Genomic DNA, 27790 nt, shown 5'->3' with positions numbered 1-27790 from the left:
CCTGCTGACGGCCGGCAGGGACCCGGGAGCTGAACCCCGAGCCCGCCTTTGGAAAACCAGAAATATCCTATAGCGCGGGCGACTTGCGGCGAATTGAGTTCGCAAACGCAGAGAGCAGGTCGCTTTTCCGTGGAAGTTCGCGTCAGGTGACAGCTCCTGCTTCAGGTTGTGTACTTGGAGCGCTTGACCCACTTTGTGTTTAATCTGCTTCACCGTAGTTAGCCCCTGGCTGATGGATTTGTATGTCAGGTACTGCAGGAGTGTTTAATAAGATGTATTAACTGTACAGGCAAAGAGAAGTGAAACTGCTTTAATTCGGTTGTCCAGACTAGCCCTGTTTCAGGTTGTGTCCCTGTACTTGGACACACTCAAATCCACAGCAGGATGTAAGCAGGGAAATTATTGATCTCTCAGCTATTCCTAAAGAATCTTTGTAGAGTAAACCCTTTGAACCAAAAGAACCCACAGCAAATATATTTTCAGTAATGTGTGCCTATGTGGGAGATATTTGCTAAAACCTGAACGAGATCAGGCAGAGCTGTGCTGGTTTCCTCTTCCTGACACCTTTTATGTTTAGACACGTTTTATGCTCAACATAAGAGAACCTCTCTGTGCTTTCAGAAATGGAAAAAAATAGCCTACTGGGCTTCACCCGTCCACCATTAAGTGGAGTTTTGAAGTTTTGGTTTTCCGTGTAACAGAGGTGAAGGTTGTATCTGAAGGTTGTGTTGTCAGGGAGCTTGTCTGGCCGATGCTGGTGTGGTGTGACAGGTGCTCACACCTCAGTGCTTTGTGTTAGTGGCTTTTTCTACTTGGAGTTGTAAGTGTATGCAATCACTCCTGTCTGTGGGGGAAAGGCTGAGGGAATACTCTCCGGCATGAGGGATGGGGAGAAATAGTCCTTGACGCTTTTCTTTGGTCCTGGTGGCAGAATTGTGTTTCTTTGGTGCTCTCATCCAGGAAAGTACTGCTAAGAGAGTGTAACTCCTGCATGTCTTCCTCAAGGAAATGATGGGATATCTGTGAAATTTGCTTTGAGACTTAACAAATATTTAGAATTTTCTGTTTTCCAGCACAAGGACTGAAAGCTTTGATATGCTGGCACTTTCCTCAGGAATGATGATGGACCAGTGAAGGCACTTTCTGTGTCAGTGTCTTTGTAAATAATAGCAGAGGGTTGAATTATCATTTTTCTTCCTGTTCTTGCAAATGAATGCCTTTGCATGACTCTACAGTGAGGTGTAGAGTGGTGTGTGTGTGTGTGTGTTCCAGACTCACAGGTGTGGTTTCATTGCTACAGTTAACAATGAAAAGAGCTGAAAATGCCAAACAATAGTTTGAGCGAAGAACCTGAACTTCTCATTGTTTTTTGGGATAGTTTTTATTTTGCACTTTCTTCAGCTCAGTTAAGGTCTTAAAATACAGCTGACTGTCATCCCAGCGTGCTTGTTGTGGCAGGTTGGGTGTTTTGGGAAACCAGTTCCCTCAGTCAGTTTGGCTTTCTCGGTGGTTTGATGTGCAGGTTATTTAGAACTGAGTGATCTCCACTGTTTCAAAGTGTATTCTTTGTTCAAACCAGAGCTTCTTGAGTCTTTCTCAGAAAATCTGGGAAACATCTGAGTATGTTTTGCCCAGACTGATGTTATCTGTGAGCCTGGTTTTGGGCAAAGTGTTTTCATCGTTTTGGTGACTTGCTGTGAACTTAGGAAGAATTACTACAGATCGCAAAGCTGCTCCCAGACTGGTTCAGCTGCATTTTACCACTCTTCCTCTCTACCAGCCTTTCCAAAGGAAAATAAGCTCTTTGGCAGTCCACCACCTATGGAGAAGGTGCTGTAAAGAATTGGGTTGCAAGAGAGCTGCTTCCCCTGAGGGAGCTTTTGCTGATGGGATGGTTTTTGAGGAGAAGTTGGGAGGTAGAGGCTCATCCTCTGAGGAAGGACTTACAGGTGATGTTAGGAACTGTTGCTTCATCTTGAACAGCAACATCAAAACTGGGATTAGTTGTACTTTAGGTGTTCAAAGCCAGTCTGGACAGGGCCTGAAGCAACCTGGGGTAGTGGAAGGTGTCCCTTCCCCTGGCAGGGGGTGGAACTGGATAAGCTTTAAGCTCCCTTCCAAGCCAAACCATTCCATGATTATGTGATTTGAATAAATGTTAGTCATTATACAAAGAATTCTGTAGACAAGTACTACTTTCTCCCTCTTGGCTGCTTTTTTTTCCCTTCTTACATAAACTGAGCTTCTGCTGGTTCGTTTTTGCTTTTCAGCAGAATCAGTAAATCAGGGTGTCTTTTCTTCCATCTCTAAATGTCTGTTACAAGTGCATAAAAAACTTTAGCAGCTGATTCAATATTCTTCCTGTTAAAATGTTAAGTCAGGTTTTCTTTTTTCTTTGTGTATGCCTGCTTGTGTTTGGAAAGTGCATGGAATCGTGGAATGGTTTGGCTCGGAAGGGGCCTTAAAGCTCATCTTGTTCTACCTGCTGTGATGGGCAGGGACACCTTCCACTATCCCAAGTTGCTCCAAGTCTATCCTTGGACGCTTCAGGCATGGAGCAGCCACAGCTGCTCTGGGCACCCTATGCCAGGGCCTCCCCACCCTCACAGGGAAGAACTTCTCCCCAAGATCCCATCTAACGCTGCCCTCTGGCAGTGGGAAGCCGTTCCCCCTTGTCCTGTCCCTCCATCCCTTGTCCCCAGTCCCTCTCCAGCTCTCTTGGAGCCCCTTTAGACCCTGGAAGGGGCTCTAAGGTCTCCCCAGAACCTTCTCTTCTCCAGGTGAACACCCCCAGCTCTCCCAGCCTGGCTCCAGACCAGAGGGGCTTCAGCCCTCACAGCACCTTCGTGGTGTCCTCTGGACTCATTCCAACAGGTCCAAGTACCAGGAAAGTGTCAGACCTCTAGAAGAAAATCCAGATCATGCTGAAACCCCTCAGATGGTTTCCACTAGGTTTTCAGTTGCTGGCAGGAAGAAGCCTGGCAGTCCTGACTGCAAGCATTCCCTTCCCCCTGAGCTCTGCATGTTTGTCTCCGTTCGCAGTTGTGCTTCGGGGATAAATGGCAGCTGATGAACTGTTCCTCCTAATTATTAATGCTTTGAGAGGGAAAGCTGTTGTGGGCGCTTCCAGTCAAAACGCTGTGATTTCCCTTTGGCATTCCAGGTGCCAGTGAAAGCGTGGGGAAGCATATGCTTGAAGCATGCAACAACAACCTGGAGATGGCTGTCACCATGTTCCTGGACGGAGGAGGGATAGCAGAGGAGCCCAGCACCAGCTCCGCCGCGGTGTCTGCTGTTCGCCCGCACCCCGAGTACGTACCCGGGAACACGGCTGTGCAAACCAGCCCGTCCTACCAATGTCACAGTGGAAAGCACAACGAATCAGGCACTTGTCACTTTGCACTCACAGCAATACACACTGCTTTGATCTTGTTAAATTGATTGCTCCAGCGTTGTTCTGGGTGTTCTGGCTTGTAGACCAGAAGTGAGTCTCTTGCGCATACTTCAGAATTTTTCTGTAGATTTCAGCCTGCTGTTTTTTACAAACAAAGCCTGAGTCATTAAAGTGGGGATCCAGTAAAAAGAGAGTCGTATTTTTAAATTGCTTCAGCAATCTTGCTTTACACTAATTTGCCAGTTAGAGAGTTCTGTTTGTTTGGTCCTTATAAATGAAGCCACCTTACTCCCATTTCATAGATTCATGAATTTCAGGTTGGAAAAGACTTCTAAGATCATCAGGGCCAGCCATCAACCCAGCACCACCACCACGTTCACCACTAACCCATGTCTCCACGTGCCACATCCACATGTTTTTTGAACTCCTCCAGGGATGGTGACTCCACCACCGCCCTGGGCAGCCTGTGCCAGTGCTTTACAACCCTTTCTGTGAAGGTATTTGCCATAATATCTAACATAAACCTCCCCTGGCACAACTTGAGGCCGTTTTGTCTCATCCTGTCTCTTGTTACCTGGGAGAAGAGTGTGACTTGTGAGGGTTTTATTGTGGTGGTTTAGGCCAGGCCCTGTACACCAGTATGCAGAGGAATCAGCAACTTCAACACCTTCATCAGTCTCTCAAACATCAGATGCCTGTAAAGGGAAGAGAATTTCCACTTAAGCATGGCAGAGAGTCTCAGTGTTGCCTATAAATGTGACTGCTTGGGATGAAGGGAATATCTTGACAGGTATAAATCACATTCATTAAATATGGTAAATTAAACATAAGCCAGGCTTTTGTCCTTAGGAAAATCTTCCACTCCAGGAAAAAGACAACTAACTTACAGAGGAAAATCCTTGCCTCTCATACTTCCTGAAGCACATGTATAAATTTAAACAATTCTTTTATTGCTAACCTTTATAGCTGATGCGAGGTGCCTTCCTGCTTGAACCTTTGACAGGTAACAAAGTTAAAATAGCTATATAGGTTAGTGTTCTTATTTCTAGGCAACTTCTGACACATCAGTGACTTCACATTTTTCTTGGAATACTTTCTTTTTTATACTCAACACCCTCCAGGTGCTGATCAGCTTAGTGTTCCTCCTGGGATGGGAGAACAGTAAATGTGCAAATGGAGAGTAACTAGCTGCACAGAGCAATCAAAGCTGTGGAGTTAAGGGCAAGGTTAGTGCATCCTGCTGATGTGCCGAGGTACTTTTTGAAACCTGCACGGTCAAGAGCCGCAAAGTGCACACTTCACACCTTGGAAGTCTGAGGGAAGAGGGAGTTCATAGACAGGCTGTAGCAATGGATGAACCCTTCTCCACACAGATCTGTGGGCCAGGTGACCACACCATTGTCACAGTGATGCTTGTGATTTCCTTTCTTCTCCTAATTGTGGTTTCAGATTATCTGTAAGTCTCTGCAAGCATAACTGACTGTGCTGTTGACATGTGAGGGAGCCCAGCTAAGTAAGCTCCCTCACGTGTAAGCCAAGAACTGCATCAGAAAGGGGGAAAATGGCCATCTTGACCTTGTTTTCCTTCCTCTGGAAAAAAAAGAGGTGTGACTTTCAGGTGGAAGCAAAAAAGTTTTCTGACAGACAAAAGCTGGTAATAAGGAAGATAATGTTTTTTTCTATGTAGCTAGCAAGGAAAGGAGGATGGCAAGTGGATTATTTGGCAGCTTTTGCTAAGTTTTTAGAAACTTTTCCAAGTTCTAACAAAGTTATTCAAGAAGAAAAAACATTTAAATAGTAGATGGACAAAGCCTGGGATTGAGTCACTCAGGGGTTTGCATAATCTTCTATCAAAGGTCATCCATGCCAGCTCTGAGTGCACAGGGTATCAGGTCCAGCAGCAGTGCCGTGAGTGGGAACAGATGCTCCCTCGAGGTCCCACTTAATCCCAAACCTCTTCATTCTTTGCATTGGTACAGCAGCATCTTTAACTGGTTCAAGCTGCAGGAGCCTTGGAGCATAATGAGTTGTGGTTTGTACAGTACTTGGAATATTATCGTCTCTCTGATATTTTCTTTGTTGTTTCCTCTCCTTTGATAGGGATGAAGTACGAGCTCCAATTCCTCAAAAGCAGGAAATCTTAGTAGAGCCTGAGCCCTTGTTTGGAGGTAGGCTTGTGTTCTTATTTTGTTTCTGGTTTTTTTTACCTTGAGATGAGCTAAGTGACAAAAAAAATCAAAACTTGCTGAATATGAGGAAGTAACACCAGTGGTATTGAAAACCTCACACAAGAGAGATGCTACATTCCCAGGAGTACTGATTTGCTAAATCTTGTTTCGTGATACTTTGTGAGCTGACAGCCAATTAACTTAATTAAGTATACATCTGCATTCTGGGGGCCCAGAACTGTGGGGTACTGCTGTGGAAATGTTTGAGGTGCTGAGATGGAAGATGCAGCCTTGGCTGATGAGTGAAAATGAAGAGGACAAATGCCTGCATCTCGAGGAAACGACAGATCAGAAAGAAGGGCTGAACCGTGTGGTTGCTCATAACCTTCTCCATTTCTCAAGCAGGAATTTAATTTGCTCTTTAAGCTGTGCCATGCAGCTCCTTTTCTTGTCTCTGTCCTTCTCATGTGGACCAGGCCATTTCTGGGCTGGCCTTTGCCATGTCAGATGGATTGAGAGCTTTGCCCTTTTCACCAAGGAAGGCCATGCGAGTGCTCATCACTGCAGTGGTCTCACACCCGTGGAAAATGCTCTTTTCTATCGTTTAGTTGCTGTATTAGAGAGGAGGAGGCCAGGCTTCAGGCTTAGCCCAGAACTGATTTTGTCTTGATTCTGTTTTCAGATCGGTGTTTAGCCAGGATGCACAAGCTGAGGGGTGGTTCAGAGGGCAGCACACAATGCCAGGCAATACAGGTGCACTCCACTTGCCTTTTTGCACTTAGCACAGACAGCAATATTAGCTTTTCTAGTTTTAGTCCTTGTTGCAATTTTTTTCCTGACTGTTTTGGGAGCTGGAAAATTTCGACTCCTTTAATATGCTTCAGTCCCTATGAATCACTGAAATGGTCTAACTTAGCTTCCACTTCTGCATACTGATGTGAGATGCATAAAGTACCAAGTTTGAAATACACACCTAATTTGCATTTGGGCAAAAAGGGAATGACATACAAAGTGTCTGCTTTCGTTGAAGTGCTTTTGCAGTTCTGTGAGCTTCACTGATGTCACTTCATGTGATTCCCCTTGCTGCTGAAAGGCCACCTTGTCAGCAACAGTGATGCTGGACTTCAAAGGTCTCAGCCATCAGATGCAGTGACACAAAAACAAAGACATACTGTGTTTATCTAATCCTTGCACTTCCCATCCTACCTGGATTTTGGAAGTGAGGTGTTTAGCAGCAGAGGAGGGCAGTTCTGCAGCAGTAAATGTGCATCCAGAGGAAGATGCCCTGCCGATGCCTCTCTGAAAATGGAGGAGCTCTCTGCACTTTTTCCTGTGGCCCAACAGAGTTTTTGACAGAGATCTGTTGACTCCTGTGGGTTACCAGGATTAAGATCTACTGACCCTAGTGCTTGGCCTTCTTATACCTACCTGGTTACACACTGATCTCGGTCACACTGTCACTGACCACCACTGAGGTGACCTGGATCAGTGATACCCTCCTGGCACTGTCTGATCCACCAATGCCACTTGTGTTTCTGGCACAGAGCAGCCTGACAAAGCAGCTGAACCTGAAGAGATAATTGGTCTCAGCTCTAGTCTTAGTGCAGGGGAGGTGGCAGTTTCTAAGGGACATACTGAAGTGATTGTATAAGCTCATGCTTTTTCCAGTTGAAGAGGTGACCGTGTATATTTGTGCCCTGCTGGATGCATGGATCCCATCATGCAGTATAAATGATCCTCCTGGACTGCTGAGAGCCTCTTCACCTGGGCTGCCAGGCTGGAGCTGAGCCTGGCAGGGACATGCTGCTTTTGCTGAAGTGGTCCTTCAGTTGCTATTCCAACTGAGTTTGAGTTGTTCTGAGGCTGGCTTTAGAGGGTTGTGCTTGTGCCTGAGCACTCAGGGTGAAGGAGATCTTACTCCCTGGAGCTGAGAGGTGTTATTCCCCAGCACATTCCTTGTTCAGGCTTGCTTGCTTTTTCCATGATAGTCTGTATCATCACATTTCCACTGGGTATACTATGCATTTATCTTTAATTTGTTTATTATTTAGTATGTCTTGTAGCAATTGGGCTTTGCAAGTTCTGTCTTTCAGTTGATAGTAAAGGAGATAAGTAGCTGGAATAATCTTGGCAGGCAGTTGTGTTTTCCTTCCAAGTGCAGTGGTTGTGCTGTACCTTAGGATTTCAGTGGGATTTGGGGGTACTATTTCTGATACCTGCCTGGGCTGCAGTCTCTGTCCAGCTGCAGATAATCAGTTCTGAAGGTTTCCCTGCAAACAGTGACGCAAGGTCTAATGGAAGAGTGTGGCTGTTGAGTCCAGCCAAGAAGTTTGGACAGGATCAGGATAAGAGTTTAGAAAAGAATAGAAATGCATTGCGGAAAAAACAAATGTGGTTTTTTATTAAAAACAATATTTTCTCATGGGGTTTAATCTTTTAAAGGTTTTCATCCACTTGAAGGCCTTAGGTAAAATCTTGACTGGAATTGTGACAAGGTGATGCTGTGACAGCACTGCCACTGCATGCTGACGGGCCTTGGTGAGCCCATCAGACGGGGTTTTAAGCCTTTCTGTATTGTTGATACTGTTTTGTTTCTGGTCTAAGGTTTGCTGGAGGGAGGACATGTTAGGAAATGGAATTTACAAACCACCTACTGCCTATTTCCATCCATCTCCAGCCCTTCCTAATGACCTCTACTCCCACATCATCCCTGCTTCGGGTTCCTATTCTGTTTTCCTGCCCATGTGATGGAAAGCACTAATATGTATTTATTTTGATAATATGCTTTTGAAATAATTCTTGAATTTTTTTTTAAGCTCCTAAAAGACGCAGACCTGCTCGCTCAATATTCGATGGCTTTCGGGATTTTCAGACAGAAACCAGTAAGTGTCTACAGATCAGTAAGCCTGATACTCTATTTTCTACCTTTTAGTGCAAATAAGATGGAGAAATCATTCCTGTTGTAGGCTAGGACAGCGTTCAGTTGTTGAAACATTTTTAAATTGCCTATTGTATAGCAAGGTACATTATTAGAAATATAGAATCATGATTATCACAGTATATTCTGTCTGCTTTGGCATGCTAAATACTGTCATGCTAATTCTCAAAAAACCTCTTTTTCTGCTCTACAGGGAACAAAAAAGGGGGAAGAATCTTAACACCCAAGTAGAAATTAAATTTATCCACTGAATATTTCTTGGCTAGGCAGTGGACGTTCTGGCACCTGAATTCCATTTGAGTAGCCCTGAGGCTTCTTGGCCACACACGAGGCTCTCATGGCTTTAATTGCTGTTTGCCCGTGGCTGTTCATACACAGAATCTCCACATGCCAAAGCACTGGCTGTTATTTCATCCATGAAGTGTCACAGCATGGGATTCTGTGACCAGGTGTTTCACAGCTGAGTTATGGCTGTTGTGCTGATGTTGCTGGAGTGTTCCAGAGGTGTAACCACAGAATCAGTAAGGTTGAAAAGGTCCTCTGAGACTGAGTCCAACCATTCCCCAGCACTGCTGAGGCCACCACTGCCCCACATCCCCAGGTGCCACATCCACACATCTGTTAAATCCCTGCAGGGATGGCGACTCCACTGCTGCCCTGGGCAGCTGTGCCAGGGCTGGACAACTCTTTCCATGAAGAAATTTTCCCTAATATCCAATCTCAGCTGCCCCTGGTGCAACCTGAGGCCATTTCCTCATCCTGTCACTGGTTACTGGGATCCATGGACCATGTTCCCACACAGTTAGGGGTTGGCTGCCAAACTGAAAATGTGTGTTGGTAGTTACTTTGCCCTGACAGGTTTGGTTAGGGTTTTCCAATAATGGTGAACACACCAAGTATTGAAATCGCTGGCAGCTGTGTAAATGAAAATGCACCATGTACAGAATCAATACCCTTAAATTTTTTCTCACCATCTTCCAACCTGGTCTAGAAGAAGGTGTTCCAGCCCATGGCAGGAGGGGGCTGAAGTGGGTGATCTTTAGGGTGTCTTCCAAACCATACCACCCTGTGATTCCACTCTTAAGACATTTAGAGATGCCCAACATGTGAGAGATACAGTGTGAGGGTTTATGGTGAGACTTTATCATGCTTGTTGGCAGAACTTTACAGGTGGACATCACTGTCTGGAAAAGCAGCCCTGGCCATGAAATTCCAGATTATCTCCTGGCTCCTAGGGCTGCTCCACAGGGATGCTTTATTCCCTGTGTGTCTGCTCAGGCGTGGTTTTTATGCTTTGGACCATTGACAGCTCCTTCCACACTGGAAAATTTTTAGCCATGGGATAGTTATTGTTCATTTCAGCTGACCTGGTTCTGTAAAATACATCACATATCTGCTGTGGCTTACCTTTATTGTCCCTGGTCATGTCTGTGCAGGAAATGTATTCTGTATTATTTCAGATGGAATTGATATGCTTTAAAAGAAACATCCAAAGAGATTTCTCCATGTAAACTAAATCCGTTCATTTCTTTCTTTGCCCCACAGTCAACTAATGGAAACACTGCAATAGAAATACTCCTTTTAAAAGTTATATTGCTACAGTCTAGCTCAGTTTCCCATTTAAAAGCATCACTGGGGACAAGTCACAGCTTTTTTTGGCTCATTTGTTTTCAAATACTGGTATGTGACCCCTCAGATTTATTAAGACGTTGTTTAAAAGTGAAAGCACATGAGAAAGCTGAGGCAAAGGGGTTCTGCCCTTACACACCAGCTAATCTTGTTCTGTGGGGTCTAACCCTGTGACTCCATAAGAGAGATCCGAGGATTTGTGCTCATATTCCTCCCACTAACTGCTCTAGCCCTGTTCTCCCCACACCTCCTAGGAGCTCGAGGGAATTTCACCCCAGAAGTTCTTTGTTTGAGCATTTAGCCAGTAATAAATCCCCCTTGTGAGTATGTTCAGTCTAATTCTGCTCCCTTTCCTCTTGGGGCTGTGCAGTCCGGCAGGAGCAGGAGCTCCGGAACGGAGGGGCAGTGGACAAGAAGCTGACCACGCTGGCAGACCTCTTCAGACCTCCCATTGACCTGATGCACAAAGGCAGCTTTGAAACGGTGAGGGCTCACATTTGGGTGCAGATCCTTATAGGGTGGCTTGGGAGGGTGTCAGGATGGATCCATGGCCGGACAGTCAGAAGGTTGCAAAAGATTGGGCAGTGATAAATATTTGATGGACTGCATATGGGAATGTTGGTGACACATTGAAGGACTTCACTGATGATGGTGTCACCTGGAATGGGCCCACAAGGATCATCGAGTCCAACTCCTGACCATGCAGACCACGTTGTTCTATGTTTCAGTATCAGTGTGGCAAATCACACGTGGTGGGAGACTTCAGTGAGCAAGGGAGGCTGGTCAGGATGGGAAGATTGCGTCCCTCGAGCTGTCTCCATAGAGGATACAGAGAAAGCTGGAGTAAGATTGCTTTGGATAAGTGAGGGAGGACTTTGCAAGGGGCAGTGTGGTTTGCAGCACAGCCCTGCTGAGAAGCTCAGGTGGAGTTAACACAGCTGAGTGGCTTCTGATACCTGAGTGAGTAGAAGTATTTGAATGCAGCTTTGCCATCAAGCCACAACTTCATCCTCAGTGGAGGTGTTGCTCTTATATAAAATCACAGTGGTTGTCTTCTACTTCTGGTGGTGCTAGGGAAAGTATCCCAGAGATACAGGACACTGTCAGCTTTAAACAATCTCAGGTGTCACCTTCCCTGGCTGTGTAGGCATGTGTGGATCTATTCCTAAATTGTTATGATGGGGGTCAATGACTTAACTAATGATTACAGAACATGCAGATTGGTATATATTTTTAACTTTTGAGTCCATAATTTCCAGATATTCTTCAGAAACTCCAGTTACTACTGAGCTTTCTCCTGGTCATTTTTGAATAGATAAGATTGATGATGGTGATGATCGTTATTGTTACTGCATGAGAATGCAAACTAATGATTAAATGGTGCAATACAGATGCTGGAGAACCGACTGCACAAGCTGAACAAAAATATTATTTACCTTGTTTTCATATGTGCCTTGACTGCTGTGCACAAGTACTAGAGCACTGCAGGAGAGTTTTGGTGAAACACTGTGTGCCTTTATGGAGTCTCCAGCTCTCATCCCATTACCCTCATCCCTTTTTTTATGCTTCCCAAGTCACCAGGGATCAGTTTCCTTGTCACTGATTGCTGTGTTCTGAGGGTGCCCTCCACAATCTCCTTAATAGAATTCCAGGTGTGAAAGGATGCTGGCAGAGAAGAGCTGTGTCCACCTTGGGAAGGAGCTTGGTGCAGTGGGAGTAGAGGGGCAGCCTGAAGCAGTTGATGCTCAGGTATCCCTGCCTTGTGATTTGTGGTGTAGGGTTTACTTTAAAACACGTGTGTCAGGTTTTCAGCTGATGCTACTGCTGGGCCTGGGGTCTAGAGCTGTTGGTGAGACCAGCAAATGTGTGGTTAAAGGCACCAGTAAGGGGAATTCACGTGGCAACAACCAGCACTGCTCCAGGAACAGTCAGCAAGTGCCCTCTGAGCTCTGCTGTGGAATTTGAGATGGGTGCTTGTCTTTCCTTGGGTCTTGCTGGAAACGTATGGAGACTTGAGCAATGTTGATTGTGGCATCTGTCACAGTCAAAAGTAGTGTCAGAGAGTGACATAACTGACTGATGCATTTGTTTGTCCTAAAGTCTCTGCATTCTTATTCAGTCTGGAAAAAGAATTTTTAAAAAGGGGTGGGCTGGGGGTGGGGAAGGGGTTTGTATATACTCACCTTGCCCTGTTCTGTGCAGTACCTGCACTCTGAAGACCTGTATGCTTCCAGGTGTTGGCACTCACCTTGCTGTGTTCTTGTACAGTTCCTTGTCCCATGGGATACCCTTCATTTCACACTCATGCTCCTCAACTTCACTGCAGTACAACTCTTCACCTTCTCACTGTGTTGACCATTTCCCCTTGCATTTTACCTTTTCTGACTGCACACTGCTCTACTGCTCTGCTGCTTCAGCCTGGGACGATGTCAGGCCTCAGTGACCACAGTCTCTCAAAATTCATCTCTGGCGAGCTGCTGTTGGCTTCTCCGTTCTCTGTATGCTGAGATAAATGTATATAAACCATATGATAAATCAGAGATGCTCATCACATTGCACAGTATCAAAGACTAAACACTGTGATGCTCTTGTAGTTAAGCTTTGATCTAAGTGGGGTTTTCTTTCCAAGGTTGGGGTGTGCAGGAACACTCTGCCAGGGTTGAGCCATGTACATTTATCAGAGAATCATTTAGAATTCAGGGCTTCATTGGCAGGAGTGGTGACATCTTTGTCACTCATCAGCTGTTGCTGCTCTTTGGGTACCTTAAGGTTGGTTTTTGATGTAAGTACATGTAATTATCTTTAGTCTTCCCCAAGAAACCTCATTTTTCTTCAGTTACAAAGAAGCTGCTACCAGTAAGGCCCAAATAATTGCTGTTTCATTTTAACTCAGTAATACTAGCTGTAGGAATAGGTGAGGTTAACTTCATGGCAGAAAAATTTTCAAGTGTTGACTGACATTGCTTTGGGTTTTTTTAACTTGCTGTATGTGAAAAAGCATTGTGCTTCACATGCAGAACAACTTATGATCACTGTACTTGTAGAGTTCAGGGTGTGATTGACTAAACTAGAGTTCCCCCATTAATGTGGGATCTGCTAGGAGTAAATCACTCAAGAAGAATAAATAAATTGCACACCAGACATGTCTGATAGAGAACAGTGTGGTTTTGTTCTCATCTCAGACTGCTTCCAAGAACTACAGGTGTTCTCTCTTCATGCCTGTGATGTGAGAGATGATTGAATTTGGGGGCTACACACCAAATTGACTGAGTTTGCAGTTCTTGTTGCGGGAGGAGATGGTTCTGGTGTGTGCAGTTCTGTGCTCAACACTCAGTAGGGTTTCAGTGAAGTGACTGAATGTCATGTTGCAGAGTTTCAAGTCTGCCTGTATGATTTTTTTCCCCATTTAACAGTAACCTTTTCTAGCTGCTTCCTGGTTTACAGCTGAGACTGAGGGGGGTTTTTTGTTTCTACTTAACAAGCAGCAATAATTTGGATGCTGATCTGGTCACTGTATTCAAATGGAACAATTACCTGTGCATAAGGTGCTTCCAGCCTGGTTTGGGTCAGCACAGCTGCAGGTACAGCTGTGGCACAGGAGTGGCTGGGTGCTGAAAGGATCTATGCCCTGCCCCAGGTAGGAAGGGGAAGTGTGGCCCACACAGGAGATTTCTTGTTTGACAGTGTCCTGCTCTGACTCCCTGTCAGCTGTTGTCTTCCACACTGAGTCACACACATGTCCAGAGGGTCACAAGGTGCTGGCTCCACTTCCTTCTTTTCTCTGCTGCCTTGAAAGGATTGCATTTCAACAAAACTGAGCCAGCAGGAACCACCCCAGCATTTTTAAATCATGTTCAGAGAAGTCAAATGAGAGGAAAACTTATTTTTAGTAGTGCAAGAGTCAGAGTTACACAGGGAGATGCAGCACTGAGTGTCAACCAAGACTTGTCTCACAGATTGTCTCACCAGATCGCTGGTTTGCTGCCCTAAGTTGTAATGATGAAATATGTGACTGGGCAGAAAGGGTAAAGGCACGCTTAGGACAGATTGGGTTGGTTTGGGTTGGTTTTTGCATCTGGGCTCCACTGGCTCTGCTCTCAAAGAGTGGCTCTTCTATACTGCCCTATGTGTGGGCTATGTAAATGCCTGGCACTGGCCTTTATACCTCAAGGAAGGAGGGGAATGGGAGAGCACTTGGTGTTGGAAACAGAGAATCTAAATCCATCCACTTTTGGGATACACAAGCCAGCTCTTGAGCCTCCCCTTGTTGTCTTGTCACTTACCAAAATGACCCACCCATATAATCTCTAAACCCACAGTGTTTCTTCTTCCCACACTCTTGTCCTTCCACCCCCTCAGAAGAATCCCTGGAGCTGTGTAAGAGCAGAGCTCTGTGTGTGTGTGAGATAGCAGCAGTTTAACTGTGTCCTTTTAAATGTTAAACCCAAAGCTTGTTTTTAGAAGGAAGCTAAAAGTAGTTGCAAAAGTTCTGCCTGCTCTGCAGGTGAAAACTCAGTTTTGCAAATTTTCTGTGTGGAATTTCCTGCTTGTATCCTTCCAAGGCCATTTGCTGGACAGAGGAGAGGCAGGACCAGAGGTTTTCATTAATATTGAAAGATACACAGAGCGAGGGTAGAAGAGCAAGATGCAGTTCTCAGCTTTCTAATTACATTTTTCTGGGAGTGTTCTTTTATCAGACAGACTACATGAGAACACAGGACTAAGGCAATCCAACTGTCTTAAATAACATAAGGATTTTTGTTCCCTTTAAATTTGGGCAGTACCTCTAGGCCTCATCTCAAACTGATTTCTTTGAATTAATTCTCAAAATGCACAGTTAGCTCAAAACAAGTCCTTTAAATAGAAGCATGATGACTGTATTTAAGATCCTTGCCAGTTACTTAGGTGTCACCTGCCCCACTTTTCTCACCTGGTGACCAAATACTGGCTTCTGGCAGTGTAAATTAGTGGTAAGTAGTTAGTGTGAGGCCTCTTGTGAGAACAGGACTATTCCATGCTTCTCCTTCATTTTTTTTTCCTTTGAGTAATACAAGAGCTGCCTCTGCAGGGCACTTGGCCACGCAGACTGACCTTGTAGGCTGAGATTCTTGCCTTGGTGAAGCTGAGTGTGTGGGTTTCACATCTGTCTGTTACACAGTGGGCAGGCAGACTCTTCCAAATTGCACTGGCTAAAATTCATCTCAAAAGTAAAAACTTTGGTTTGGGGAACAAAGTAGTGCCCAAAGAGCAAAATCTTGCATAACATCCTGATTCCCCTGAATTTTTTGTCCTTTGAATTCCTTAACAGTAGATTACCAGCAGGATGGTGAGCATAACTTTTAAGTTTTCTTTTTTTTTTAAAGCAAAGAGAGTTCCTATGCCAGTTCCAGTCTTTCCAGGTGGTAAGAGCATTCCTGCTGTTGATCTAGCCCTCTTTTTTTCAACAGGTATGACAGTTCAGCGATCAGAATTACATTCTTGATCAAACTCCTACCATTAACTTGCAACCAAGCAATCAGACAGTGCCAGCTTTGTGACTCAAACCAGTAAGATTTCTTCCTGCGCCTTCCTTTCTCCCTCCCCACTTGCAGTCTGGATAAGCAGCATCAAAAAAGGATGCCTAATTCGGCAGTTGGACAGTCACAGAGTAACTCAAAACTTGGAGAGAAAAAGAAAACACGCAGAGAAGGGGTCCTGTTGAATCAATGCAAGTCCTCTGTCAATTATGCAACCTACTTAACTAGATGATCCATGGGTTTATCTTTAGACTGAGCAGGTCGTTGTTGTCAGATCAGTGGGACTGACTACACTTTTCCCTGAATAAATACTTTATTCAGCATCGCCATGTGTGTCCCCCCTCCGAGTTGCTTTTCCCACCCTGTGCTTGGCTTGTTGAAATCCAGCAGCTCTGTTCATCGATGTGATTCTGTAATTCAACCAGGCTCATTTAAAGCAGATCCTTCAGCCCTGCCTTCTGTTTTGTGGGTGCCTTTTCACTAGCTCTGTCCATCCTCCTCACTGCGAAGGGGTTTGGTGGAAGGTCTGGCAGTGGTAGAAGCCATCTCTGATCATTGCTGCCATCAGTGGTGTCTGGCCCTTCAGCCTGACCTAACCAAGCTCTTCCCTCTGCTTCCAGGCCAAGGAGTGTGGTCAGATGCAGAACAAATGGCTCATGATAAACATTCAGAACGTGCAAGATTTCGCCTGCCAGTGCCTCAACCGTGACGTCTGGAGCAACGAGGCTGTGAAGAACATCATCCGGGACCACTTCATTTTTTGGCAGGTGAGAAATTGCCTGGGGATGGATGTGTGGGTAACTTGCTGCCTAGGTAGATGGGACAGTGGGGAAAAAAAAAAGGATTTCTTTGAAAAAGATGGAATTCTCTTGGCACATTTGCAGCAAAGGTGTATTTCATGGAGTGTATGTAGTTTGTGGATGGAGATTTAATTCATGGATATGCATTTGAAGGCATAAACTGCCTTTGCACTTGTGCAACAAGATGTTACCACGTAGCTTCTAATACATGGAGAGCTGGAGGTTTTCTTCCAGCTTGTCAGAGTTACTGAGAGCTCTGTGTACCATTTGCAGTTTATACTGTAGAAGAGAGAAAAACTCTGGGCATTTTCAAGGTTCAGTTTGTTTGGGTTCCCTCTGCAGCCACTAACCTGCCCAATTTTGTAGGTGTACCATGACAGCGAGGAAGGACAGCGGTACATACAGTTTTATAAATTAGCAGACTTCCCTTATGTCTCCATCCTGGATCCCAGGACAGGTAAGACAAGTGGCAGCTGGTTACCTGGAGTTATCCCATGGGAAGGACTGACAGCTGTAGGCTGGAATACTTTCCACTGCAGTTTGTGTTACGTTTGGCTTAAGAATCTCTTCGAGACCCGAAGGACTGACTCAGCATGTTCCCAGAGGAACTAAGGGAATAAAACACCCAAAAATTGCAGAAATTCTGTGTATTTGAAGCTTAAGCAAGTATTTTGCTTAGAAAGTGAAAATAGTTCCATCTGGTAGAAAAACTCTGAATTCTTTTTTTTAAATCTTTCAAAAGCTTCTTGAAGTCATGTGATGAATAACTGCAATATTTGTAAGCACTACGTGAATCTGCTTTCTGCTCCTCCCACAGAGCTTTGTGAGGCTCAGCAATGACTTTTTAAATTGCATCTTAATTTTGAAATTAAGTCAAATTCAAGTTTTTGTTTTGTTTTGCTTGTTTTATTACCTGAACAATCAAACTTCTCCCTCTCCCTCCAGCTCTTTTTTAAAGGTGTTGCTTTTTCTTTTGTATCCAACAGCTTCTTTTATCGTCTCATAATGCAGCTGTCTGGTTATATAATGCTGGTCTGGTCTCCTGCTTCTAAGGACTGAAGTGATAGTGTCTGTGATCTGTGATCAGAGCTGAGATCTCTTTGTAGCTGACTTAAACCACCCAAAAATACATCTATTTTTTAATGTTGCAGCTGAAGTTAGGATACTCTCCTTAGCACTTTACTTCTGGGAACAAATGCTGTTTGCCAAGGGTTAGAATCAGTTATGCAAGAATGGAGAAATGCTTCTTCATAAACTCAGTGGTTTGGTGATTATTCAGTTTGAGGCCAAATTCACCATTCTGTGCTCACATTCCCATGGATAAAAAGAATGGAAATAAACTGGGTCTATATCTATGTCTGTCCCTGTTCAAGGGAGTGGAAGGAGGAAGCTCCATAATCATCAGCTGGTAGCCTGTGGGAAGCTGCAGTTCCTCAAACAGGGACTCTTGCAGCAGTGAGTTGGTGTGTTTGACCACTAAACTGCAGTGTTTTGCTGAAATTTTGTTTGAGACCAACTTCTGTGATGCCACCTTTTGTTCCCTAGGCCAGAAGCTCGTGGAGTGGCATCAGTTAGATGTGACTTCTTTCTTGGACCAAGTGACCGGCTTCCTGAGTGAGCATGGCCAGCTGGACGGCCATTCCAGCAGCCCTCCCCAGAAATGCTCCCGCTCAGTAAGTGTGGGGCTCTTTGGGAGACACCTGAAGGAACACCTGTGCTTACCCAGCTCTCCCAATTTCCCTCACAGACTCCATGAGTTAGTGCAAGGGCACACAAAAATACAGCGTGCCAGGGAATGCCTTCTCCCAGGGTCACTGCTTGTGCTTTCAGCACTTGGTTTGGATTTAGCAGGCATAGTGTGAAAGGAAAATGGATTACTCCATGCAGAACTCCAGGGAGAAGCCATTCAGTAATTACAGCATGCCTGGCTTTCCCTGCTGTGTGTTCCTGACAGGTTTAGTGGCTTCCCTTCTGGAAGACTGATGTCCTCTTGGTTTCAGTACGTATTTGAAGGCAGTTGTGATGTATGTGTGTTGTCTGCATCCCACAGGAGAGTCTCATCGATGCCAGTGAGGACAGCCAGCTGGAAGCTGCCATCAGAGCCTCGCTCCAGGAGACACATTTTGATTCCTCGCAGGCCAAGCAGGAGAGCCGGTCGGACGAGGAGTCGGAGTCGGAGCTTTTTTCTGGAAGCGAAGAGTTTATTTCTGTTTGCGGATCCGAGGAGGAGGAGGAGTCGGAGATTCCAGCCAAGCTGAGGAAGTCTCCACACAAGGACTTGGGGTATAAAAAAGAGGAGAGCCGGAGGCCTCAGCCGGAGCCCTCTGCAAGGACTGAGCCTGGGACAGCATCAAACCACAGAGTCCTGCCCTGCATCGATGCAGGGGCACTGGAGGAGTCACCTGACAAGCCTGAAAGTACGTTCCGGGGCCTCGACGTGAATGGTAAGTGCTCGCTTTTTATGGCTTTTGTTGTGGCTTTTTTGCCTGAAACTGTTTATAGGCTGCCAAGCCTGGTTTCATCCCTTCTTTTAAAAATCCCTTCTGATTTCCTGCCTCCTTGCCAGCAGACATGTGAGTGATTCACCAGCAGCACCCCTTTGGCACAGCAGTGCCCCAGCCTCAGAGCCCTCTTGGTCCCTGAGCTCGTGTCTTGCCCAGGAGTAAGGTCCATGCTGGTGTAACTCAGGTGCAGTGTGCTCTGGGCACGCTGGCTGCTGTCAGTCACTGCTGCTTTGGAAGAGTCCTGAGCCTGATGTGTTTATTTTGAGCATTGAGGTAGAAATTTATCTCCACAGACTGCATCTTTGTGTTTGTCTCCAGTCCCTCACCCTGCTGTGCTGTCCCACCTAAAATCTACACAGGAGTTCAGCTGCCCTGTTGTTAACTTGTAGTGACTTCCTTTGTGTAGGACCAAAGGCACAGCTGATGCTGAGGTATCCAGATGGAAAGAGGGAACAAGTTTCACTGCCTGAACAAGCTAAACTTCTGGTGAGTGGAGTTAACGGGAATCCTTGTCTGAGCACAGGAAAGCCAAAACTGGAGAATTTCTGTACCTGGGCTGGCAGTGTTCAAGTCAGGTCTAGTGGGAGAGGTGTATCCAGGGAGTGCTTGCCCTGTCATTCCTCTGTGTTCCACGTCATTCCTCTCTGATAACTACTGCCTCTGTGTGTCTCCATTGCAGCTTGGGTTTTGTGCACACTCCAGTGTCTTCCTTAATCCCCACACTGCTCATTGCTATTCTGAAATGGCTCTTAAATGGCTTTTGCATTAATCGTTAATTACCATAAAATTACCTCTCAGCTTTCTCACTTCTGGGGCTTTGTTTCTAAAAGTAGTTGGTTCCCATGGTAAAATCAAAGGCAAAAGTCTTCATTCTCATTCTCCATCTCTCCCATCATACTTCCACCCTCCCTTCAGGAGTCCCAAAACAAATTTATTACAATATTACTTAATTACTGTGCCTCAGGTTTGCGTCTCAACTGTGCTTTGGGCTCCTTACCTTGGAGAAGTCCATGTGAATGGCATTTCCATCAAAATTTTGCAGGTGCTTACCTGGAAGCAGAGTATAAAGAGGTCACTGTGTTCCTGTTTGCCGTGAGGTTTCAGGACACAGTGGCCAGTTAAGCTCATTAAAATAATCAATCTAATAGCTGGAGCCATAGGGGAGGCAAAAGCACACCTCACAGAAGGATTTTGTGTAGATTTGGGAGAAAAGGGTGCTATCTCTTACAGAAATGAGTCAGCAGCTCTAGGAATGTACAGTATCCTCTGCTCGTGTTCTCATCCTTGACTCTCCTGCTTGAAAGTGAAAGGAAAAAAAAGCTTGACTGCTTTCTGAATGCAGCTTGTTCAGTAAATTTGCATGTATTGTTAAACATGTAGCACTTTGGAATACTTAAGCAATTCAATCAGGCAGTACATAAGTGTAATACTGAAATATCCCTGATAATCCTGACTTTTGGTTTGACTTTTGGTTTGGCTCCTTTTACAGACTGTGGAAGTGAAAGGAAATTTATCTCAGCATATGATTTCCCTTCTGCTCTACAGTCAGCAGAGGAATTTAGCTGTGTCAAGGCTTGTGGGTAAAGACATCTTTTAGTTGCAGAGCTGAACAGGCAGTATTTGTGCTCATCTCATCTCATGTGATCTTCTGGAGCCTTTCAGTCTGATTCAGATTGAGTCTCAGGTGTTTCTTTGTGGGCATCATTTCCATAGTGATTTTTTTAACTCAGTAGCTTCCATTTTAAAGCTGGCCAGAGCTAGCAAAAGAAATTGCTTAAGGAGACAGTTGCACTTTCAGGAGTTTTAACTGATGGTGCTCCCCAACACTGGTTTTAAAAATGCTTTATTTTTAATTGTTGTGTTGTTATTGATGAAGCACCGGCTTCTTTACACACCTTATTTCCAAGAGGTGCTTATGCTTCCAATATTACCATGATGCTCTTTCTTTCCCTCAAGCAAAAAAAAAAAAAAGGCAAAGGCAACACTGCCTCACTGTCTTTTTATGGAAGGAGGTGCTCACTGTGTGCAAATTAAGTTGACTTTACTCTGTTCAGCAGCTCAGCCCTTCCTCCACATCCTGAATACCTTTGGTTTGCCAGGTGTTTAAGGTGTGCAGGAAAGACTGGCCTGTGAAGAGACAGGGAGGGATGTGGGCAGGAAAGTTGACTGAAATATTTAAATTCAGTGGTTTGTAAAGGAATTTTGATCATCTTTGTTGCTGTGATTTGCTGTGAGTTACTGGCATAAGTTGCCACCAAAACAATGTGAACAGTATTGATAGGACCCCCCGATGGTTTTCACACTTTGTTTTATTACATACAAATTATCTTTCCTTCCTCTCTTACAAAAGCTACAACTCCTCCTTCTGCCCACATCTTGCTCTGTTTCTGTGCCCTCTTTTCTTCTGCCAATCCCCACCTCTCTGCCCCTCTCTGTTTGTGCTTTAGGTTCTCATCTGCTGTGTTTCCTGGTGAGCTTAAGAAATCTCTCTTGTCACAGCACAGACACGGGCTCTTCCTGACATGGCTTGGGGTGTGAGGCTGGTACCCCTCATCCCAATGCTCTGTATCCTGCCCCAGTTCCTTCTGTAGGCAGAGAAGCCAGTGAATTGAAAAGATCTTTAAAAAACTAAAGTCAAACAACCCCAAAATCTCCAACTTTTTGAAGAAAAGAAAAAAAAAAAGAGTAAAAGTACTGCATTTATTTTGGTCAGTGCTACCTCACAAAAGCGCTTCTTTGGTGGCCTTTAGCTCTAGGGTAGGGACACCATCTGATAAACAAATGAGGAGGCTTCTATTTTGGGATATTTAAGGCTTTTTTTTCAGATTCTGTTTCACTGAGACTTGAATGTGTGGTGTGGAATTCAGCTGTCTTGCATTAATGCACTAGTATGTTTAGTTTTATGTGTAGTTTACCTTATGTGTAAAGCATCAGTTTAGGTAAGGAATGACTGGTAACTAGTTTTTGTGATTAACCATACCCATGTGTGGGCCAAATTAGATGTTAAAGTAAAAGAGGGTCTGTGAGTTTAAAAATCTTTAAAAAGATTTTAAAATCTTCTTTGCCCGTGATTGCAAGCTTCCTTTTTAAAGGAAAAACGGGATTTTGTGGTTTTTACATTCTGAATTCTGTGACACTTGTGACATTCTGTGACACCTTCCTTCCTCTGCAGGCGCTGGTGAAACACGTCCAGTCGAAAGGATACCCCAACGAACGCTTTGAACTGCTCACCAACTTCCCTCGGAGGAAGCTCTCCCACCTGGACTATGAGATCACGTTACAGGAGGCAGGCCTGTGTCCTCAAGAGACTGTCTTTGTGCAGGAAAGGAATTAGCACTGTGGCCTGAGTTCTCCCAGCCTTCCTCCCTCTCCTCTTTGCCTGGGACAAGAGTCGTTAAATATGCAGTTAAGGGTCATGGGATTGCAGTGCTGGAATCAGGCAGCTGACTGGCCCTTCCTTCTCCCTCCTCCTCTCTCTCCCTCCCTTCTCCCGCTCTAGTGACCAAATGAGAGTGCTCAGAGTTTTATTTTCTTCCACAGCTGCAGAGAGCATTGGGAAGAACATCTTTCCTCTGCTTTCCTGGAATAAAGTAAAACAGTGATCTGTGTATCCAGCACGCTGGAGCTTGGAGTGGCCATAATACACAAACCCTTCTCGCTGCTATTCTTAAATCTGTTTTGTTTAATTTATTTTTGAAAAGAACGTGTGGTAAGGCACTGAGGCATCTCTCTGTAAGGAGAGAGCATAACCTTCAGGACACTCTTTCCTTTGTTTGGATTCCCTACACAAAAGGTCTCCATTAACCTTCCAGCCTTCTCTTATCCAGGGCTCTGGTTTTGGAAAGGAATTGGATTGAGCCGTGGTAAAATACTCTGCCCCACCTCATTCAAAGGCTTCTAGATTGCCTGCATGTTTTCCTCCTGCTTTAAATTGCCAGTGGACATAGTAAAAAAAACAGCCAACCCCCCAAAAAGACAACTGTGCTCCATATGGGATTGACTGCTTGGCCCAGAGGCAAAGCTGTGAGTCCAGTGCCGGAGCAGAACCAGCTCCTTCATGGGAGTGGGTGAGTTTTCCATGTTCTCTTCCAGCATCCTCAAAGTGTCTCCTTAACTTGCTCTCAGGATTTTGTGAATGACAAGGGTAATCTAAAGGCTTTGGATTCTCTGAAAACACCTGCCAGAGAGTACCTGACAGTCAGTTGGCTTTTTTTCCTTGGCACAGTGGTTGGTTTTGAGTTGGTTTTTGGTTGGCTTTGCAGGCATTTTACAGCACTGACTGCATTGAGCATCAGTTAATGCTTCATAAAACACTACCCAGCCTGGTGGCTTGAATTCCCTGGGAAGATTTTTATTCTGTTTCCATGTTCATCCACTGTCACTTATCTCTAAATTTGGAGGGCTGCATGGAAAGCTGCTCCTTGGTGCAGGCTTTCCTTTCAGCTCTGGAAGCTTGGCACCAGAAGTCAGTGCCCAGGTTTTCCTCCAGTGTGTTCTCTAGCCATGGAGCTGCAGGTCAGTTGGTGTTTCAGCAGCTGTTCCAGTGGGACAGGAGTTAACTAGCACAACCCTCAGCAGAGTGTGGTGGATTTGTGTATTTACAGCTAAAAACTCAGTTTAATGTGCTCTTCAGTCACTGAGGAGAAAGGCACATGAGACCTGGCATCACTGCTGACTTTTTCTGCCACTCTCAGATGATTGTCCTTGTTAAAGACTTCAGTAGTCAGAAATTTACATATTCCATATTTTGCCTTTGATTTCATCTGTACTTTGGAACCTTTAAATGCAAGAAATCACAGAAAATGTCTTGCATTCCCCATGGAAACTTCAGCTCACAGCTGTCTCCTGCTCATAATTGAGGTTTGGCATGTAATCATGCAGTTGTATAAATTGATTTCCCTTTCTGCTGCAGGATGTAGTGTCAGGAAAGCAGAATCTCATCTCAGTTTCCTGATCAGTGGTTGATGTGACACCAGATGTCATCTTTGGTTTGTAAAGACACCCTGGTGTGGAGGCTGCTCCCAGCATGGGGAAGGGGGGGGAGTCTTGTGTTTGGCCTGTGAAGCAGCAGTGGCACTTGGAGACTGAAGGATCCTTTAGTTCCTGGATATCCAGATTCCTAACTCGCATTTCCACGTAGACCTAAAGCTTCCTGAAGCAGCTCCAGCTGTCTGGTTGGAATAACAAGTCCCAGGTGTGGTTTATTGGCAGCTTCCCTCCCCTGCCCCTCCCAGGCCTCCTCCTGTATGTGGGGCTGGGTTGAGCCCTGTGATGAGACCAGGATTTGCTCAAACAGGGCAAAGAAGAATGGGAAGCTGAACATTGACATTGAAAACTGCATTTTCTTGTAGTTTGTTCTGTTCCAGGAAACTGTGATCCTGGGTTGAGGGGTTTTTTTTTTTGTTTGTTTCTCACAGTGTGGTTTTTCTATCACTTTTCTTTTGCTTTGCTTTGAGGGCAAGAGACAGAGAAAAGAATTTTTAAGGAATATGTATCCCTGCATGTGGCTCTTCTCTTTGTTCATTCCTCCCTCTCTCCTTCCCAACCCAAACCAGCCCAGTGCTGTGACACACATCAGCTGTGCTGTGGGGGCTGAAAGCTGATGAGAAACTACACCAACCAGGACAGAACCTCTTCAGCTCTTCATCCCTTTAGAGGAATGTGTTTTGCTGGCTTGAGGAATATGGAAAACATGAATCAAGTCCTGCCTGGGACAGCTCATAGCAGTGAAGGTGATGGCTGGTTGGGCACTGTTTAAGGAGCCTTTAAACAGTCACTTCTAGATGTGAAATCTGAAGCTCAAATTGCCTTTGCTGGAAAAAATGTGTTAGATTGGATTGGGAAATACATGGTGAACTATGAAGGACAAAGGAAACCAATCCTTCAAAGGCTGTGGTTTGTGGCTTCCTGTGGGTGTCACTTGGTCAGGATTTGCATGTGGTGTTGCAAGCACTGGTGGGGTTGGAGGAGCAGCAGTGCATGTAGGCAGTAGGGATTCTTCTGAGTGCAGAACTGGTCAGGGCTCTCGTGTTTGAAGCTGGAGCTCCTTGCTGCTGGTGGAGATGTTCCCTTTGCCTGTGCTCTTCATCCAGCACGGCTTCATTTTGGGATGTAATGTCCAGCAGTCCCAGTCACAGCCACAATTCTGGAACAGCAGGTGGAACAAGCACTGGCTTTCCCTGCCAGGTGCTGCTGACACATTTACTTCCCATTTCAGAGGCCCACAGAAGAATTTTGGATCTTTCTGATGCTACCTGCTCTTAAGTCAGGCTGGTTGACCAGCTTCAACCTCACAGCATTCCCCATGGACCTAAAAAGGGCAGGTAAAGGCTGGGCCAAACATTTCTGGCCATACTTGTGTTATTTTCTTTAGGCTTTGAGCTAAGGTCTGCAATTTTTACCATTTCTGACATTCATGGACTGCAGTGCGTTGCTTTTCCTGGTGAATCAGCTCAGTTAACACCATCAGTCTTAGAGGGATGTCCACTATGTGCAGGTAGCTTGTAAAATACAGCTGCCTGTAAAAGGCATCCAAAGGTACCATTATTCCTAAGTAGATCTAAACAGGAATTTTCTATCAGCTCTCCCCTGAGATCCCTGACCTTCTCCTCACTGTCAGGGGGAAGTGACACCTCTCCTTTGTCCAGCTTGTGTTTCACAGGGTCCACGTCCTTCAGAGCCAATTTGTACACTCAGCTTGCCCTGGGACTGGTGCTGTGGTTTGTACCTTTGCAGAAACTGGGTTTGGTGCAGGTTTCAGTAACTCAGCCTCTTTGCTGAGTTTCAAATTCCTGTGCTGGGTCTGGAGCAACAAGGGCTACATTAAAACCACTTTTCTTTTGGGGGCAGGGCAGCATTTGGGCTGTTGGTCAGGTAGCAAATGCTCCAGAGATGCTTGAAATGTGATGGTTTTTCAGTAAACCCCATAAAAATGAACTATGAATGCAGGGACCTGTGTAGCAATGTCCGTGTGAGTGGGAAGTACTGTGTCGTTTCAGGGCCTTATCACTTCATTTTTATTCCTTTTTAGTTTGTATTAAATGTCAGTGCTTTCTTCTGGTTTAATCCCTGTTTAGTGAAGTTGATATTCTGGTGTTCCAAGAGGAGAAGGGGTGGCAGAGATGTGCTTTAGGTGGGTGAAGTGCTTGCTGTCCCTTAAGGACTGGCTGTGCCTTGTCTGGCTGTTCCCATAGACTCAAATCCAGCCTCTGCTCTCCCTCACCCTTTCTGTTTATTTATTTTCATGAGAGATTTTCTATAAACAGAGCAGCTCCTGTCTCAAAGACAAAACAGACTGATGCTGAGCCCTGTGCTGGCTGTGCTCTCAGGAGGACCCACGGGCCTGTTTGGCTTTGGAGCTGGTGAGGTTAATGGATGCCCTTTCTGGGATGACTTTTATTCCCATCTCCTCGTGTCTGTGCACTCCCAACAAACAGAGCCATATGTATTTACACACGCAGGGGTTTAGTCAGAGACTGCTGCCCCTGACAGCAGTGCCTCAACCTGCCTCGAGTTATCCACTGTGTTCCATGGGCACCTTGGGAGTGAGGGCAGAAATTCGGGATTTGGGCGCTGTCTCTGATGGCTGGGGGTGTCTGCAGTGCAGAGAAAAGTCACTTTGTAACTGCTTGTGAAATGGTGCCCGAACTGAAGCTGTGTGGAGCAGGGGATGAGGTGCTATTTTATAGACCAGGTTTATACGAGAAACAGCTGGGTGAAACTCAACTCAGAGACACCAGACTTTAGGACAGATGATTTTTTAAAAATGAGGCTGTCTCCTGGAACTGGGGAACATCGAGTTTCTAAGGGACAGCTTTTCACAATGGCCACTTTCTTCAATGATGGCAACTTCATGTGGGAGGAGGGAGAGGATTAATTTGAAAGTTTTCAGCTCACTGTGCTGGGAGGGACCAAACTCAAGGAAACCTCTGATCTATATACACAACTGCTGCATTTTTTATAAATATATGTAAATGTCCTATTGTAATATTTGATCCTGGAAATAAAACAAACTGTTTTCAGTAGCTTCCTTCAGCTCTTGGTTTTTTTGTGGTTGGGGTCTATTTGTTGGTTTAGTTCTAATGAAAGTCTGTCCCTGTGTTATCTGGGGAGTTCCTGAGTTTCTCCTTAAGGATACTGGGGTAGAAGGATAAGGAACTGTTGATGACAGCACTGCCCAAGAAAGCTTCAGGCTGTTCTAGACGATACAAAATCTTGAAGTGAGACAAACTTACAGGACCTTGACAGGAAAAATGCCCATATGAAAACTAATAACTAGAGGCAGGGCTAGGATTTGCCATCCTTCCCAATGAAAGAGCAGAGAAAATGGGGCTCTCTATTCTGAACTGTCAGCATCCTCCTGGTGCAGGTGTTGTTGAGGCAGAGCCTCTGACTTCTGCAGTTGTCTTTGGGCTCCTTGGGATGTTCCTGCTGTGGCCTCGCATGAAATGGCGATGAGCAGAGCCCCTTCGGGACAAGGCAGGTGCAGCAGAGAAACAGAAATTAAGAAACCAGTTTTGGGTCATCCTCATGTTCCTGAGGTAGGGTCTCCACTGAAACAGTGGAACTCAGCCCCGCCTTGAAGCTGGAAAGCCCTGAACTCTTCACGCAGCCTAGGAAAATATTCCCAGTTCCAACTGAGTCAGGAATCTTTCCATCAGTCTGCAGGTCAAGGAACTACAGGGATACCTCCAACTCAGAATACCTCTTGGGTTTCATTTACTTACTTTTGCTTTCTGTAAACTTCCAACTTTTCACGGGGTTGCTTTATCTGAACTGTAAATTCGGGTAACGTTTGTAAGCCCTTGAGTGAATATTGTCCAGCATCCCGTTGGTGCTTCC

At 45.2% G+C, this 27790-nt stretch overlaps 1 protein-coding gene across 1 annotated transcript; it reads left to right on the top strand.

Moving 5' to 3' along the window:
- UBXN7 (UBX domain protein 7) lies at window positions 1-26973 on the top strand. Its single transcript, XM_042024652.1, has 11 exons — window positions 1-146; window positions 3164-3311; window positions 5495-5562; window positions 8379-8444; window positions 10500-10612; window positions 16266-16412; window positions 16812-16902; window positions 17991-18118; window positions 18496-18889; window positions 19356-19435; window positions 22122-26973. Exons 2-11 carry the CDS (start codon window positions 3190-3192, stop codon window positions 22281-22283), a joined length of 1371 nt encoding a protein of 456 aa, XP_041880586.1. The 5' UTR covers window positions 1-146; window positions 3164-3189; the 3' UTR covers window positions 22284-26973.
- The last annotated feature ends 817 nt before the right edge of the window (window positions 26974-27790 follow it).

The sequence above is a fragment of the Corvus kubaryi genome, unplaced genomic scaffold (genome assembly GCF_017639235.1).
Source record: "Corvus kubaryi isolate FWS band 111438036 unplaced genomic scaffold, C.kubaryi_AGA036_p1.0 37264, whole genome shotgun sequence".
Lineage (NCBI taxonomy): Eukaryota > Metazoa > Chordata > Aves > Passeriformes > Corvidae > Corvus > Corvus kubaryi.
The sequence above is the reverse complement of the archived record's forward strand: the minus strand, read 5'-3'. Positions and strand labels throughout refer to the sequence as shown.